The sequence below is a fragment of the Amia ocellicauda genome, chromosome 22, assembly GCF_036373705.1.
Source record: "Amia ocellicauda isolate fAmiCal2 chromosome 22, fAmiCal2.hap1, whole genome shotgun sequence".
Taxonomy (NCBI): domain Eukaryota; kingdom Metazoa; phylum Chordata; class Actinopteri; order Amiiformes; family Amiidae; genus Amia; species Amia ocellicauda.
Window position 1 is genome coordinate 18,708,109 of NC_089871.1, and position 18,370 is coordinate 18,726,478.

Sequence of the window (18,370 nt, forward strand, 5' to 3'; positions counted from 1 at the left end):
GTGTTTCGTGTTATTGCTTCCTCCCGGACACTTGGCTGGGGGGGGAAGAACAGTTCCGGCTGTTAGTGCTGTGCTGTAGGGAAATGGGTTGTGTCCACGGTACGATGAAAGATTGCATTTGAGTTTGTTAAAGCTGCGAAACTTACTCGTGTGTGTGTGTGTGTGTGTGTTGGCATCAATAGTAGTTTTTCTGTGCAGTGCTGAAGCACTTCCTTCCAACTGAAAAGCTGATCGCACTGAGCTGCTGTTAACTATGGTGTGACATCATTTTAAGGTAGGCTTAGCATTGACCCTATCAGAAAACATGGACAGTTTTGTGAATGAAATGCAGAGATCTCAGGATCTGAGGAAATATCATCTTAACAAGTTAACATGTCAGTTGCAGAGTCATGATCTGTTAGGTGCTGTTCTAATTACAGGTCAAATCATGATCCCTGAACACATTTTACAATTGATTTTATTGTTCCTGGTCTCCAAACATTACTAGAAATCACCTCCTTTCCAGTCATTTGGCTTCTCGTCTCTGTGCCTTTGTTCTCTGACAGATCTAACACCCTAGATTTGTGCACACTGTTTCGTCCCATTACCTTGGCTCTACACCTGATTCAACTCGGTATTGGTCCTTCACAATACTAGACCAAGCCTTATTTTCCACTTCCACTTTGAACCCATCTCTTCTACATACATATACATTTACTGTACCTAATATATCACCGAAAACACGGATTTTCTAAATTTACCAGAGAAGAGTCTCCGGTTTTCGGACTTTAAATGCTCTCAGGTTTGGTGCTTCAGTCGTAGTCGTTGGTGCTCCAGGCTTTAATCTTCATAGGGGCACTTGAACGGTCTGCCTGGCAGTGGATAGAGGTTAAGAATGGCAGGCACAGAGCAGTGATGGATGGCTGGGTCTGTGGCTGTCCAGAAGGTGCTGTATGACAGGAATACACTGTCTTGTGGGAGGACCTTGGGGATATTGGATAATCCAGCCCCTGTATGTTATCTCTGGATTGTGCCAAGCATTGCTGGCTGCCTCCTTAATGGGGCTGTAATCCAATAAGAAGCTCTCTAGCGTTGTATTGCAGCTGTAGCGCAGGGCAGCTGCAGACTTCACCCCTGTTCTTTCAAGAGCGCAGCACAAACGGCACAGATGGAAAGGAGGCTTGCTGATGGCGGATTGATCGGAGGTGGGTGTTGCGATACCCATAAAGAATTGCTTTTCAATGGGTTGTTTTAGTGGAGTTTATTTTTTTTTCTTAAGCTATGCACATTTTGGGTTTTTCCAGTATGTGAGTGTTATGTTTAACCATACCTTTTTGTCAGGTTTAGTAACTTAGGACAGGAGGCAAGGGCGATGCAAAAAGCCAACCACGTGGGCTTTGTAAAGGAGAGGAATATAAGAATGAGAGAATATATGAGATTAATATGGAAAAATACAATTGCAGAGGATTAAACCCATCTGTCCACAATCTACAAAAGAAAAGCTTTTTCTAGTTTTAGTTATGATTATGAAAAGGCTACAACTACATGCAATTTGGGAAAGGATTTTCAGACTGTGGTAAATGTTTTGTTGTGTTGTGCCTCACCGCTATGACACCTGTTTATCTTCAGGAGAAGGGAGCTAAATCCTGTATCCTGCAAACGCACACCATTAAAGCAAAAATGTATCGCTATGCAAGCACAGAGTGCCAACTGCCCATCTATCCCATCAATTGGAGGATTTGATGTAGATAGAACAGCTTAACACCCAGCTTTTGTGGGCACCTGAGTTATCCCCAGTCTGTTTTCATTCTCCCTCTGGGAACTCGTGACACTGTTTGGAGAAGTTGTAGACATAAACAGAAAAGGTCAGTTAATTTTAGCTGTCGAAATCTCTGTATGAGAAGTCCCAAGAAGCCATTTTTCTAGGTGGGTTCGTAGGATGGTTACCAATTCCCCACCAATACCGTGCCTTTTTCCAAAACTGTTAATTTGGATGTCTTGGGATAGTTTGAGCAGGTCTGTGAGGGAAGACTTTGCACTTGGTTCTGCAGCATCAGCCCAGTAACCACAATGTAGAGGATAAGGGAGCTGGTCATTTGCCAAGCAGCTGCCTTTTAGTCGGGTTGGCAGAGGACTCTCAGGCTGATGGACAGTGCACCCACAGTCAGCGACCTTCTAATAGAATTACGTTATTAAATGGAGTCAGCCAAGTTAGAACTGAAGGAAGTGCAGTTGCTTCACAGAAAAGGAGTGTTCTTGGTGGGGTGACTTGCCTTCAGAGAGACTGCCTTTCCTCACAAGCGGTGTTTGCAAAATGTACTTATCTAATCGCCCAACTGCCCACATTCTCGCATGCACAGACACCCTGTACACCCTGACCCATACATGCCTTTCACTTCTCCCATCTCTTAACTTGAAACTTAGTCTTACTGTGTTGTAACACTGGAATCTCTTTTATCTCTCCAACTCTACCTTCCTCCCTCTGTTTTATCACCAAAGTGCTTGTGCATTTCTAAACTGTGCAGAACAGTCTAGAACAATGTCCCTCTTATGACCTGCAACACTCTGCTCTGGAACATTAAAATGACTTCCGATTTGAAAAATGCCTTGGTGTGCAGTGCTTACATGATCGAATGTCATATGACCTCCCAGAGCTGAGCTGTCTCCGAGCTTAGTGAGCTACACAACTGTATTGTAGCAGTTCAGTTATACACTGCCGTCACATCAATCGCAATGCATTTATTGATCAGGTTGTGTAGCTAAACAAAGGCTCTCATTGTGGACTTTTAAGCAGGCTGCAAGATTTCATCTCCTGTCCTGGCTACGAAAAGACACTGATAGCCAATGTGATTTTGCATTGTTTCTTGCTTGCTTCCTAAACTCTGAGAAAAGACTCAATGTTCAAAAAGTGTGCATTGTGATGTCCGCTCCACTGACATGGCAACCCTTGGTCCCATGTGTACTCAGTTTAAATCATATTAGCTCCTTTAAACTGTCTTCAAAATCCTTGATTTTAAGGTTAGAATTAGAGCCAGGGCACTGTCTGTGAGAGCTGCACTCGACACGATGTAAATGAGATCACATCAGCTCATGTGGTTTGCCAGATGTGTGATCAGTGTAATATCCTGCAACCCTATCATGACTTATCCTCCAATATACACAAGCAAAGGACTTGAGGAGTTAGCAGAATACTGCTGAACAAAGTCAATCTGTAGAGATGTATAGAAATATAAGTTTTACATATTTAAAATGCATTCATGCAAAGCAAGCACTTAAGAACTTCTCTGTTTTAGACTGTTCCTGTCATTCAACACATTTTCGGATAGCATTATATTGCTATCATGCACTGCCCTGCCATGGTAATCATAGTGAACAATTCACTATGTGGACGACAAGTCACCCAGTAGAAACTAACTGACTGGTGCTTCAAATTGAACTAATTGTAATGTTTTTGGGTTCAACTTTGAAAATTAACTATGTATTTTCTGAACACAGCCTTACTTGACACATTGTTGGGCAACTTGAGTACCACCAATGATTGTGTTAACTGATTAGACACCCAAAAAAAAAAATACATTTGGGGCCCTAATTCAGTTACTCGAAAATAACGGTCATCAGATATTGGAGGAGACTGCTGGCTTTTGAAGATTTTTATGGTTTTATTTCATGCATTCCAGCCTGTCTCATGTCAAGAGAGTCCTGTTGGGCTCTGACTGGGCTACTTTCAGCACACAGGGAATTTGCCAGTGTCCCTCAATCAGGTTACTGTAAGAGTGTAGGTTTTAAATTGGATTTTGAGTGGTGTCCTTTATACCCCTACTTTCATTGCATCAGGAGAAAGTATTTTTTGTATTCAAGACTTGTATATAAATTGCCTGTTAACATTTCCAGTCTCTAAAGGACCTGAATTTATCAAGAAGACATTGATAGTCCTATAAATCTCTTGAGATATACTATACTATGGAAAACATTGTACTGGGTCAACAGGCACAATATAAAATCTATTTTAATAGATGTGCAGACCTACCTTTGTCATCATGTTAAGCTGTAACATATTCCTCCACTGCCCCCCAGTGTAGTTTCTGTTGCAGTTAGAGTAACTGTTCTTTGCTGTCTCATCCTGAATTGCCCTTTCAGTTTGAGGTGTTCATTGGTTTGAAGTCTGGATGCTGTGCTATTGACTAAATAGAATTAATTGATCTTGCATACAACAAAATAATCCCAAAAAGTATCAAATACCGCTTTTAAAATGATATCAGTTTGCCTTATCTGTTCCCAGTCTTTTGCATTTTTCAACTTTGTTTCTCTGCCTCCATCTTATCTGCTCTTGTTACTTCACTTCCCCCCTTTCCTTCTCCCTGTTCTCTTTACCTTCTTTACCTCTTGTTCTCTCTCTCTCTCTCTCTCTCCAGGTCAGAGGACACTGCACCACAGTGGAGATGTCTTGGAGACTCAGGTTGTTGTTAACCCTTCTGATGACTTCGTTTGTTCAGAGGTGAGCCTCCCTAGATGTGAAAAGCACCCAGTGTGCCAAGAAAGTTTGCATGTGGGTTTGTGGGAAAAGGGGGAGTTATATTTGTATTTTAATACAATTATTCTGTTGCTGGAGTGTAACTAAAAGTAACATTTTACTTTCCCCCAGCTATCAATTTTGCTTTCTGGTCTCTAACGTTTTAAAAAGTCAAACATTTGGCTACAAAGTTAAGGTTTAGTACATCACTTTCAATGGCAAGCACTTAACTGTCAAAAATGCTAGTTAAAAAGACTGTAGAAGCCAGAGATATAAAATTAAAATAAATCTACACTTTTCCCGGTCACACTATTTTTGGATTTTTTTTTTTTTTCTTGTGTATCTGCATATGTACCTAGCCATTGAACTTGTTCCACTAGTTGCAATGTGCATGCTAGCTTTACTTCACAAGCATGCATATATTCATTTCCCCATTTCAGGAAATGCATGCAGATGGTAGTGTGCAGTGGCTTAATATACATTTTATTTTTCTGGCTCTTGTTCTTGGCCTGAAAATGAATTCCCCTTAATCGCTGCTTTTATGAGTTACATAAGTCTTATTTTAACCACGCATAAGGTATGTGTTGTGGGATTGCGCTTCACAGTTTGCCAGGGATTTAGGAACTAGGTGACTGAATATTTAAACCTTAATTTGTCTTATTTTAGCCCCCTTTCTTCCTCGGAGACATATTTCTCCAGGGGCCTTTCTAGTAATAATCTTTCTAAGTCCCCTGCCTGTTTAAGTGTAGTACCACAGTGCCAGGAGAATTTGGCAAGCTACTGCACAATCTTAGCACGCAGCCACTGTTTACACTTACAAATGCTTGTCATTCAGGGGCTTGGTGTGACCTGAGCTTGACCCAGGCACTCTATTCCAGTTCTGCCCCCCAGCCACACCCCATAAAGACCGCTTATTTTTTTTAGGTTGTTTAACTCCCACTTCTGAATTTCTAGTCTTCAGTAAGACTTTGGCACTGCCCAACAGTGGTCAAATGACTTGCCCCTGAGCATCGCGACTGGCAGAGTTTCCTGCCACCCTCGGGCAGCTCCTTAAGACAAGGAACCTGTTTAGGTTAGACCTGTAGATCTGATCTTTCCAAGTTCTACCTCGGAGATTATTCACTGTAATACGTAGAGCAGTGTCATTACCCATTTATTGTGTATATGGAAATACATTGTCAGTTTGCGTTTTGTCTGCTGCTTTTTACACTGCGAGCCCACAGTGCAAACCACAGAGCTCATCGTACCCAGTAAGTCACAGGGGATGCTGCTGATTGGCCAGCTGGGGGGAGACACTAATAATAAACCCTCAACCCATCATAATTGAACCAGTGCTGTCAGCCAACCTGTGCTCTAAAGTAGAAGCTTTTACTGGATATAGAACTCTGGAGACCAGTAGGCTAAGGGTTAAAGCCCACAATGCACATTAAAACGTGTGGTGAATCTACACTGCTTCTGTAAGAAACACTCCCAGGAACTACATTTTGAAATGGGGACAGTGTCTTATCTGCAGTGTAGATAAAATATGATGAAAATGTAATGGATGGATCAGAAACAAAAAAGTGACATCATTGTCCTGTTGCCATTGTAACATTTTCACTCAGACGCATTGCAAGAAGAGATAAAAGATGGACAAAGGAAGCTATCGAATGGATTCCAAGAGATTTAAAAAAAAAAAATAATAATAATAATACTTAATGACCACATAAAAGATAGGAAGATGAAATTCTAGGCTTTGCAGGTGTGATATGGAAAATAGAAGCTATAGACTGAAATGAGTAGAAACATCTTGGGGAGGGGATGATGATTATATATACACACCCATAATGAAACATGAGCATGACGTCACATATTTTATTCCTGCTATCAGATATTTAGCACTGATAGTAAGTATCACTCCCAGCCAGCTGAGGATTTAATGGAATTATTCTGGCTAAAATAAAGTATTGTAAGCAAAAAAAACTGATCGATGCAAAAATAAACATCCAGGGAGTTGCTAGAAATTGCGGTTAAATTTGAAAGCTTTTTGATCAGCGTTAAACAAATATCACAGCAGGGCTAAACATGTTAAGATCCAACACATTAATGACCGTTGGTTTTGCATATTCTAGTCAGCATTTAGGCATGTTGTACAATGATTTTTTTTTTTTTTTTTTCCAGAAGCGAGCTGCTGTAGTTCTATATCCATGTATGGACAGGGTCACAGTGTCCAGTGTGAAAGGGAAGAAGTTGCTTTAGTGTTTATTAGTAGGCTTATTACTAAGAAGAGGGATGCTCATACCAGATCAGCTCAAATGGTTTAACTCCAGTTAAAGAGGAGTTAGAAATCCCAAAAATGTGTTCCCAACTGGACTAGGAATCTAGATAATTATGCCGTAATAATGCAGATTTGTTCTCCACTTAGTAATGAAAATTACAAAGCAAGATGAAGAGGAAACTTTAATCAAAACCTGTAGATTACTCTGAAGGGAAGTATGGTGATGATTTCTGACTAACATTACCTTCATAAAGAAACAACAACTTAAGAGTGGTCTTTTTTTTTTTGTCTTGATGTAGGAGGTTGGTTGACAACAAGGACTTTTGTGTTCTATACCATGTGTTAGGCACGCGTTTATTTTGAAAGTGTTTCATAACCTGGCAAACGGGGTGTAAAAATACCACTTAAAACCCCAAGACCACTACAGTGGTGCTTCACAGTGAAAATTGAACATGACCTTTAATCTGGATTACTGACTGCTCTGTAGAGACCATCATTCCTGCTGTATTTCTGTGAGAATGGCTTTTTTTTTTCTCATAGAAAAGGGGGGGGGGGTGATGAGAGGAGCTTCTCAATCCATCATTCCTCAGGGGGTCTCTGTAAACTGCAAACATTTCATGTGAGGTCAGCAAATTTAGGAGTACCCAAAAAAAGATGGATGTAAGTTTTGAGTATGTTTGATCTTGGCTTCAGATGCTGTCTTTGTGTTTAAAGGTTTTATGGACCTTGCTTAGGACTAGTCTAGGACTACTCTACCTAAAATAACATTGGACAGTCAATGAGTAGTGCTATTTTGGGTATATGAAACCAGTCCATAGTGTTTAGACTAAAGGATTGTTTTGCTGTGTTATGTGTACAACTCATCTGCAAAACTAAATTCAAGATTATCCCTTAAATGGATACTACTAAACGCAACCCCATACCCCTAAATCACAAAATAACACATGGAATAGGTCATCCTCTTGGCTCAGTTAGACATCTGTAGGGTTTGGGAGAATGATTGGGCTGGGTCTCTCTCTGCCCCTGCAGGTGCGGAGCCTGATTTCGGACGTGTCCCGTCACAAGCTGCTGGTCCTGGCAGGGCAGTGTGTGGAGGAGGCGGGGGACCTGGTTCTTCAGACTGGTTGCTTCTCCCTTCAGGACTTCATCCAGATCTTTGCAGACAAGGAGGTCAGTATGCTGCTTGCAACTTCATCTCCAATGTTAGAAATACATCCAATAGTATCTTGTGCTTCTCTTATGAGAGACTGTGGGGAGGGGGAGTGTAAGGGGAGTGATCCTGAAATTACAATAAAACAATTGGTTGCATCTTGAGACCTTCACCAGCAGGGCTCGTTGGTAATACTGTTAGCTTGACTTCTGCCCAGGCCTGGATTGTGAGGGTGATGGTTTCACTGTTTACATAAGTTCCTGAAACCCTGGTCCATCAGTTCTTTGTGATTTTCAAGCAACGCTACCTGGTAAGCTAAAGCTGATGGATACAGCTCATTTTGTTTTTCATTGTAAAAAGAAAGTAAATATTACCTAGCTAGAAATTATTTTGGTTATTTGTGTTTTAGGTGGGATATTAAACACTAAACACCTCCTTCTCCCCTCTTTACTTCTCTAGATTGGTGAACTGCTAAGCTCTGCAGACCCGACACACAAAGCTAGTCTGACCCTGGCGTGCCCAAACTCAGGCGAGTGGAAGAACTCTGTACTGGAGAAGCACAACCTACAGGACTTTATTGAGATCAAGACCAACCCCCCTACAGTTCTGCCTGCGATGGAGGGGCTGCAGGAGTTCACTGAATACCTCTCTGAGTCTCTAGAACCCCGGTCCCCATTTGAGCTTCTGGAGCCACCCAGCACTGTGGGCTTCCTCAAGCTCTCCAGACCCTGCTGCTACATCTTCCCAGGAGGCAGGGGTGACTCGGCCTTCTTCGCCGTCAATGGCTTCAACGTTCTGGTAAACGGTGGCTCTGACCCCCGCTCCTGCTTCTGGAAGCTGGTGCGCCACCTTGACAGAATCGATTCGGTCCTATTGACCCACATTGGAGTGGATAACCTTCCTGGTGTCAATAGCCTGCTGCAGAGGAAAACTGCAGAACAAGATGAAGACCAGTCGGCTGGATCCCAGAGCAATGAGGACTGGCTCAAAAACCTCATCTCCCCCGAATTGGGAGTGGTGTTCCTCAATGCCCCGGAGAGGTTAAAAACCCTCCGAAGTGATCCCAAAGTCTTGAGGAGCTGTGATCAAGTGGCGCTGACCCTACATCTGCTGGATAGGTTGAGTATTCAACCAGAGCCTCTGTGCCGCACCAATGGGACTACTGTTGAGCCTGTCATCCTCTTTCAGAAGATGGGAGTCGGTCGCTTGGAGTTGTACGTGCTCAACCCTGTTAAAGGGAGCAAGGACCTTGAAAACTTGATGCAGAATTGGCCAGGCAACGGCTCCCCCAAAGGCTCAGAGATCTCACTGCAGTGTCTGGTTTCCATCTGTGCGCTCCTGGTGTGGCATCCAGCTAACCCTGCAGAGAAGATCATTCGTGTACTGTTCCCTGGCTGTACCCCTCAGGGGAAGATCTTGGAAGGGCTTGAGAGGCTAAAGCACCTGGACTTTCTGAAGCACCCAGTTGTGAGCCTTAAGGACCTTGAATCCTCCAAGTTTGATAAGCAGCCTAAAAGAGCAGAGAGCAGGGAGAGCCTGAAATCTGGTCCCAAAGACTCAAGATCTGGCAGTGTGACAATGAAGGATAAATTTGTGCGTGGGGACAAAAAAACTGAGACTAAAAGCAAGACCAAGGTAACTAATGATGCACCGAAAGAGGGACCCTCTGGGAAGGAAGGGGATGAAAAAGTTAAGGAAGAGGAGAAACCGAAGGCTGATGTGAAGCCAAAGCTGTCAAAAGAGAAGATGGTAAATAAGAAGGAGCCTGCAAAAGATGACAAGAAGGAGGCAAAGAAGAAGGAAGAGAAAAATCTTGTTAAGAAAGAGGAGAATGGGGAGAAGAAGAGAGAACTGGTGAAGAAGGACTCTGTGGCTATGAAACCAAAGAAGGACATAAAGCCTGAGCACAAGAAGGAGGTAAAGAAGGAAGTCAAACCAGAGGAGAAGAAGTTTACCAAGCCTATGAGTAAGGAGGTCAAAAAAACAACAGGAGCAGCAGCATCTACTGCACCTGAATCCAAGAAAGCAGCTGGTAAAGCTGGGACTTTAAAGAAGGATGGAGCCTCACTGAAAAAGGAAGGGGCAGCATCCACCAAAGGAGCAAAGCCCAAGGTGGCCAAAAAGGAAGCTGATCCCAGTAAGCCATCTGGCCCTTCTGAAGGGGACTCTGAACGCTCAAAAATGTCCACTCCTGAAGACATGACCGCAGAGTTTGAGAAGCTTAAAGAGGAAAATGAAAGGGAGTTGTTGGGAGATGCTGGTAGGATCAGCAAGGATGAGCCCCTGGATGAGGGAGTGACCACAGCAGAGAGTGAGGTGGCGCAGTCACCTCTAGACAAAGTGAATGCAAAAGATCAACAGAAGGGAGATGGCAATGACCTTGAAAGCCCAGAGAAATTCCGCTGTCTGGAGGCCCTCCCTAACCCCACCAAAATGATTGGTCCCCCATCTCCACTGGTGAAAACGCCTAAAAGTGACCGCAGCGTGAACTTTGACCTTACACCCACTGAATACCGGCTGCTAGATGGAGCCTTTAAAGATGGACTGCTGAGGAACGGTCAGGAAGACCCCTGTGCCAGTTCGGATGAAAAGACCCTGGAACTGGTTTCCCCTCCCGGCTCAGGACCCGCCAGTGCCGGCCACACTCCTTTCCACCAGTCCCCTGCAGAGGATGCCCTAGGATCTGGGGAGGACAGCAGTCTTGGAGGGAAGATGTCTAACTTTGTCTCAGAGGATGGCCGGCCTGCTAGCACTTGCAGAAATTCAGAATCTGGCTGCCCTAAGGCCGGCATGGAGAACTCCTCCTCCTCCCAGGACAAACAATCAAGCTTCCTTTCACTGAGCCCCTTCAAAGACATGATGCCCGACGTCTCTCCCACCATTACCACCCCGTCTCTCCCTGCCGAAGTTGGCTCCCCCCACTCCACTGAAGTGGACGAGTCTCTGTCAGTTTCCTTTGAGCAAGTGCTGCCACCGGTCAGTGAATCTCCCAAAGAAGAGTTCGGGGACAGGCCATATTCCAATGGGCACTTTGTGGACCCAGAATCCAAAGTGGGCATGACCCTACCACTCCGAACATCTCATAATATCCGCCCGCCGGGGGATGGCTCTGAGGGGCGCATTCCTGGCTCTCATGGCATCCTGCCCGAGGTGCCTCCTCATGATGTGGATCTGTGCCTGGTCTCCCCCTGCGAGTTCAAGCACTCCAAAGCAGTGGAACACCAGCATCAGCTCTCCCCTCCTCTGGTCAACCCCAGTCCACGGGACCTCTCAGATGACAGCGATCTTTCCCAAGAGCTGGCAAAGCCTCTGGCCCAGCGGCGAGTGGGCAGCAGTCGCAGGTCCCCCCAGGGCCAGGAGACCCCACCTACCTCTGCTAGCGAGTCCCTGCCCACCCAGTCCGACTCTGATGTACCCCCAGGGACTGAGGACTGTCCCTCGATCACGGCAGACGGTGGGCTGGACTCAGACGAAGACTCTGGGAGCTTTGCCCCACATGAGCGCCCTGCATCCCGGTCGTCTCATCGGGGGCTTGGGTCCCGGGACCCCCCTCCCGCCCCCATGAAGGATCTCCCACCCCTGCCACCCCAGCCTGGTACTTGCATGGCAGACCCGGAGGCAGAACTGCAGGCAAAAAATGGCAAGAGCTCAGCTAAGACCAAAAAGCAGACTCCACGACTCAGCTCTGCCAATAGTGCAGCACAGAATGGCAAAATGAAGGGCACGCAAGGTACCTCCACTTCTGGCAGGGCAAGCTCCAGCCTGGAGTCCCGGCCACCTTCTAGAAACACCATGGGCAATCCCAAGAGCACCATTTCAAGACCCTCCACTGCAGGTGAGCACACTTGGTTAACGCCACCCAATCAGCATTCATTACCAATTACAATCTGTATCCAATCTGTATAGAGGAAAAGGTTACAATGTCTAAATTTCTTGGTCAAGGTAAGGTCCAGACTCCAGAGGGGAGGGGGGGGAAGAAATCACACCTCCAAATGCCCCTTTCCAACACGCACACAATGCTGCAAATTAGTAATATACCCTGTTGCTTATATATTTCGTACATTCAAGTACAAAACTAAAACTTGTTAATGTTCGATATTGGCGCGGCTACAGTATTCAACAGTGCATCTGAGCTTGAGCATTATGAGAGTTAGAAAATACTGTTGTGTATTGCAGCTTTGTTTTGGAGGCGAAATTGAAACATGTCCAGACAACAAATGATCCACAGTTTAGCTATTTATTTATAGAAATCAGGAAAACGCACCGAATACCTGTTTTATTTTTTTTACTAGTACAAAGTGAGGCTCTTGACCCAGTCCAGAACACATACAGCAGTGGTCTCCAGCCCTGGTCTTGGAGAGCCTCTATCCAGAAGGTTTTGGAGATCACCCTTCTATCACCAATTTTTAAACACCTGAAAGTGTTTGATTCGAAACAATTAAGTAGGTTGTGTGGTAAATTCAGTCATTTAGTACCATTGGAGTAATCCTCTGAACACCTTCAGCCTCTTCAGTCAAGAAATCCCTTGGTTTAGTTGCTTAACTAATTTATTACTCCTGTGTGTCCCCAGTGTTTAGAAATTGGTGATTTAAGGTGACCTATAAGATGAAGTGGATTGGGGTTCCACAGGGTTGGAGACCACTGGCATATAGAGATGTCTGAACCAGGAACCTGCGAGCAATCCTCAACTATCCAACTAACTAGCTCTATATAGGACATCCCATATTACGGCAAATATGTAACATCCTATTGGCTAATAGCCATGAAGGGCTTCTACTAGGTTCCACACAATTGCAAGCATTTGATGCAACAATCCCCTGTAACCAATACTTTTTTTTTTTTTTTTTTTTAAATTACAATCATGATTATCACTTCATTGCCATTATTTTAGCGGTCCATTCAGAAGCGTCTGGCGGTATGGAGTTGGCCCACGGTCTGCCTATTGACTACCCCTGGTCTAAAGCATTGAATTTTGGGGGTGAAATTAAAATATTTTATGATTATCTTTGCATTGCTCAATGTGCTGTGATCTCAAGGTCACATGATTCATCAGTAAGTGGTGACATGGAAGGGACACAAGTTTTTTCAGCAGACCCTGTAAAGCACAATACTTTGCTACTGCTGGCTGCTTTGCATACATTTTTATGATGAGTGACGTGACTCATTTTCTTGGGCCTACTTATCAGCAAATGTCTCTTCAGTCACGGAGTAAAAGCAGCTGAGTTCATCCTGCAACTGTTGGATTCCTCCTTGTTTTGCATGAATAAGTTTAATTTGAATAAATTAGGCCAGCTAAAGAAAAATAAATAATCCTTTTATGTTCACTTAGTCTACACTCACCTAAAGGATTAGGAACACCTGTTCAATTTCTCATTAATGCAATTATCTAACCAACCAATCACATGGCAGTTGCTTCAATGCATTTAGGGGTGTGGTCCTGGTCAAGACAATCTCCTGAACTCCAAACTGAATGTCTGAATGGGAAAGAAAGGTGATTTAAGCAATTTTGAGCGTGGCATGGTTGTTAGTGCCAGACGGGCCGGTTTGAGTATTTCACAATCTGCTCAGTTACTGGGATTTTCACGCACAACCATTTCTAGGGTTTACAAAGAATGGTGTGAAAAGGGAAAAACATCCAGTATGCGGCAGTCCTGTGGGCGAAAATGCCTTGTTGATGCTAGAGGTCAGAGGAGAATGGGCCGACTGATTCAAGCTGATAGAGCAACTTTGACTGAAATAACCACTCGTTACAACCGAGGTATGCAGCAAAGCATTTGTGAAGCCACAACACGTACAACCTTGAGGCGGATGGGCTACAACAGCAGAAGACCCCACCGGGTACCACTCATCTCCACTACAAATAGGAAAAAGAGGCTACAATTTGCACAAGCTCACCAAAATTGGACAGTTGAAGACTGGAAAAATGTTGCCTGGTCTGATGAGTCTCGATTTCTGTTGAGACATTCAGATGGTAGAGTCAGAATTTGGCGTAAACAGAATGAGACCATGGATCCATCATGCCTTGTTACCACTGTGCAGGCTGGTGGTGGTGGTGTAATGGTGTGGGGGATGTTTTCTTGGCACACTTTAGGCCCCTTAGTGCCAATTGGGCATAGTTTAAATGCCACGGCCTACCTGAGCATTGTTTCTGACCATGTCCATCCCTTTATGACCACCATGTACCCATCCTCTGATGGCTACTTCCAGCAGGATAATGCACCATGTCACAAAGGTCGAATCATTTCAAATTGGTTTCTTGAACATGACAATGAGTTCACTGTACTTAACTGGCCCCCAAAGTCACCAGATCTCAACCCAACAGAGCATCTTTGGGATGTGGTGGACCGGGAGCTTCGTGCCCTGGATGTGCATTCCACAAATCTCCATCAACTGCAAGATGCTATCCTATCAATATGGGCCAACATTTCTAAAGAATGCTTTCAGCACCTTGTTGAATCAATGCCACGTAGAATTAAGGCAGTTCTGAAGGCGAAAGGGGGTCAAACACGGTATTAGTATGGTGTTCCTAATAATCCTTTAGGTGAGTGTATATACATATACACATTATATACACACACACACACACACACACATATATACATATATACACATCATACATACATAACACACACATACATATATACAAACGCATACACAGTGAGGGGAAAAAAGTATTTGATCCCCTGCTGATTTTGTACGTTTGCCCACGGACAAAGAAATGATCAGTCTATAATTTTAATGGTAGGTGTACTTTAACAGTGAGAGACAGATTAACAACAAAAAAATCCAGAAAAACACATTTCAAAAAAGTTATAAATTGATTTGCATGTTAATGAGGTTAATAAGTATTTGACCCCTTCGATTTAGTACTTGGTGGCAAAACCCTTGTTGGCAATCACAGAGGTCAGACGTTTCTTGTAGTTGGCCACCAGGTTTGCACACATCTCAGGAGGGATCTTGTCCCACTCCTCTTTGCAGATCCGTTTGGCAACTCGAACCTTCAGCTCCCTCCACAGATTTTCTATGGGATTAAGGTCTGGAGACTGGCTAGGCCACTCCAGGACCTTAATGTGCTTCTTCTTGAGCCACTCCTTTGTTGCCTTGGCTGTGTATTTTTGGGTCATTGTCATGCTGGAATACCCATCCACGACCCATTTTCAATGCCCTGGCTGAGGGAAGGAGGTTCTCACCCAAGATTTGACGGTACATGGCCCCGTCCATCGTCCCTTTTATGCGGTGCAGTTGTCCTGTCCCCTTAGCAGAAAAACACCCCAAAGCATAATGTTTCCACCTCCATGTTTGACGGTGGAGATGGTGTTCTTGGGGTTATTCCTCCTCCTCCTCCAAACACGGCGAGTTGAGTTGATGCCAAAGAGCTCGATTTTGGTCTCATCTGACCACAACACTTTCACCCAGTTCTCCTCTGAATCATTCAGATGTTCATTGGCAAACTTCAGACAGGCCTGTACATGTGCTTTCTTGAGCAGGGGGACCTTGCGGGCGCTGCAGGATTTCAGTCCTTCACGGCGTAGTGCGTTACCAATGGTTTTCTTGGTGACTATGGTCCCAGCTGCCTTGAGTTCATTAACAAGATCCTCTCGTGTAGTTCTGGGCTTATTCCTCACCGTTCTCATGATCATTGAAACTCCACGAGGTGAGATCTTGCATGGAGCCCCAGACTGAGGGAGACTGACAGTTATTTTGCGTTTCTTCCATTTGCGAATAATCGCACCAACTGTTGTCACCTTCTCACCAAGCTGCTTGGCGATGGTCTTGTATCCCATTCCAGCCTTGTGTAGGTCTACAATCTTGTCCCTGACATCCTTGGACAGCTCTTTGGTCTTGGCCATGGTGGAGAGTTTGGAATCTGATTGATTGCTTCTGTGGACAGGTGTCTTTTTTATACAGGTAACAAGCTGAGATTAGGAGCACTCCCTTTAAGAGTGCTCCTAATCTCAGCTCGTTACCTGTATAAAAGACACCTGGGAGCCAGAAATCTTGCTGATTGATAGGGGATCAAATATTTATTTCCCTCATTAACATGCAAATCAATTTATAACTTTTTTGAAATGCGTTTTTCTGGATTTGTTTGTTGTTAATCTGTCTCTCACTGTTAAAATACACCATTAAAATTATAGACTGATCATTTCTTTGTCAGTGGGCAAATGTATAAAATCAGCAGGGGATCAAATACTTTTTTCCCTCACTGTGTATGTGTTTGTATATATGTGTATATATATGTATGTGTGTGTTATGTATGTATGATGTGTATATACAATGTGTATATGTATGTATGTGTGTGTGTGTGTTTATAATGTGTATATGTATATACACTCACCTAAAGGTTTATTAGGAACATCATACTAATACTGTGTTTGACCCCCTTTCGCCTTCAGAACTGCCTTAATTCTACATGGCATTGATTCAACAAGGTGCTGAAAGCATTCTTTAGAAATGTTGGCCCATATTGATAGGATAGCATCTTGCAGTTGATGGAGATTTGTGGGATGCACATCCAGGGCACGAAGCTCCCGTTCCACCACATCCCAAAGATGCTCTGTTGGGTTGAGATCTGGTGACTGTGGGGGCCAGTTTAGTACAGTGAACTCATTGTCATGTTCAAGAAACCAATTTGAAATGATTCGACCTTTGTGACATGGTGCATTATCCTGCTGGAAGTAGCCATCAGAGGATGGGTACATGGTGGTCATAAAGGGATGGACATGGTCAGAAACAATGCTCAGGTAGGCCGTGGCATTTAAACGATGCCCAATTGGCACTAAGGGGCCTAAAGTGTGCCAAGAAAACATCCCCCACACCATTACACCACCACCACCAGCCTGCACAGTGGTAACAAGGCATGATGGATCCATGTTCTCATTCTGTTTACGCCAAATTCTGACTCTACCATCTGAATGTCTCAACAGAAATCGAGACTCATCAGACCAGGCAACATTTTTCCAGTCTTCAACTGTCCAATTTTGGTGAGCTTGTGCAAATTGTAGCCTCTTTTTCCTATTTGTAGTGGAGATGAGTGGTACCTGGTGGGGTCTTCTGCTGTTGTAGCCCATCCGCCTCAAGGTTGTACGTGTTGTGGCTTCACAAATGCTTTGCTGCATACCTTGGTTGTAACGAGTGGTTATTTCAGTCAAAGTTGCTCTTCTATCAGCTTGAATCAGTCGGCCCATTCTCCTCTGACCTCTAGCATCAACAAGGCATTTTCGCCCACAGGACTGCCGCATACTGGATGTCTTTCCCTTTTCACACCATTCTTTGTAAACCCTAGAAATGGTTGTGCGTGAAAATCCCAGTAACTGAGCATATTGTGAAATACTCAGACCGGCCCGTCTGGCACCAACAACCATGCCACGCTCAAAATTGCTTAAATCACCTTTCTTTCCCATTCAGACATTCAGTTTGGAGTTAAGGAGATTGTCTTGACCAGGACCACACCCCTAAATGCATTGAAGCAACTGCCATGTGATTGGTTGGTTAGATAATTGCATTAATGAGAAATTGAACAGGTGTTCCTAATAATCCTTTAGGCGAGTGTATGTGTGTGTATATATATTAGGGCTGTGCAATATGACGATATATATCGTATGGCGATAGAAAAACGTCCATCATTTCATATTATGCTATATCGTTTATATAGTGGTGTCACGCATATATATATGCATTTGCGTGTGTGTGTGTATATGTATGTATATATAATATGTAAATATGTATGTATATATAATATGTATATATGTGTGTATGTACATACATATATACATACATACATATACATACATATATATATGTATGTATGTATGTATGTAAATAATATATGTATGTGTATATACTATATAGCTTCCACAGAAAAGCACCCTCCCTTTTCTCTCAAACACTGAATATTCCCTGCATTTAAACAACAAACCAAATGAGTATTATGAGAACTTCTACAGCAAATTATCAAATGAGGTAGCTACTAAACCTCATTAGAACTGCAACATACTCACCTCAAGGCTAGAGTTGGGTGTAGAGGCCTCCTTTGTAATTTAACAACAATACAAATGTCCACTGCCCTTCCTCTGCTGACCCAGCCTGACTTGGGGTTGTTTTCTGTTCTGCAGGCTCTGTGGGCGGTAAGGCCCCCCCAAGTGGCACCCCCGTGTTCCTGGACCTGGCATACCTGCCCTCAGGCTGTGCAGCCACCACCGTGGATGTGGAGTTTTTCAAGCAGCTGCGCTCCTCCTGCTACATCATCAGTGGGGACGAGCCACTGAAGGATACAGTGATGCGGCCCATTCTGGATGCCCTGCTGGACGCCAAGGCATTATGGGCCAGCAACGTGCAGGTCGGCAAGAGCCAGTTGTTTGTGGAGAGACTAAACACTCTCCAGTATATTAAAATGAGCAGCCTTGACAGAGTAATAAATGCAGCTGCAAGCAGAGAAACAGATGCCTTTTGTAGTTGGTAGTTTGACCTTGTG

The 18,370-nt window shown here is 44.0% G+C and overlaps 2 protein-coding genes across 2 annotated transcripts in view; both read left to right on the top strand.

Moving 5' to 3' along the window:
• The window catches only part of fcho1 (FCH and mu domain containing endocytic adaptor 1), a 183,852-nt gene that overhangs the window by 61,305 nt on the left and 104,177 nt on the right, over window positions 1-18,370 (top strand). The gene's annotated exons all lie outside the window — the stretch shown is intronic.
• map1sa (microtubule-associated protein 1Sa) overlaps window positions 1-18,370 on the top strand; it is a 59,798-nt gene that overhangs the window by 35,589 nt on the left and 5,839 nt on the right. The window contains exons 3-6 of the mRNA XM_066696134.1: window positions 4,392-4,474; window positions 7,776-7,916; window positions 8,356-11,731; window positions 18,012-18,235. Coding sequence (XP_066552231.1) covers window positions 4,392-4,474; window positions 7,776-7,916; window positions 8,356-11,731; window positions 18,012-18,235 — 3,824 coding nt within the window. The remainder of the gene's footprint in view (window positions 1-4,391; window positions 4,475-7,775; window positions 7,917-8,355; window positions 11,732-18,011; window positions 18,236-18,370) is intronic.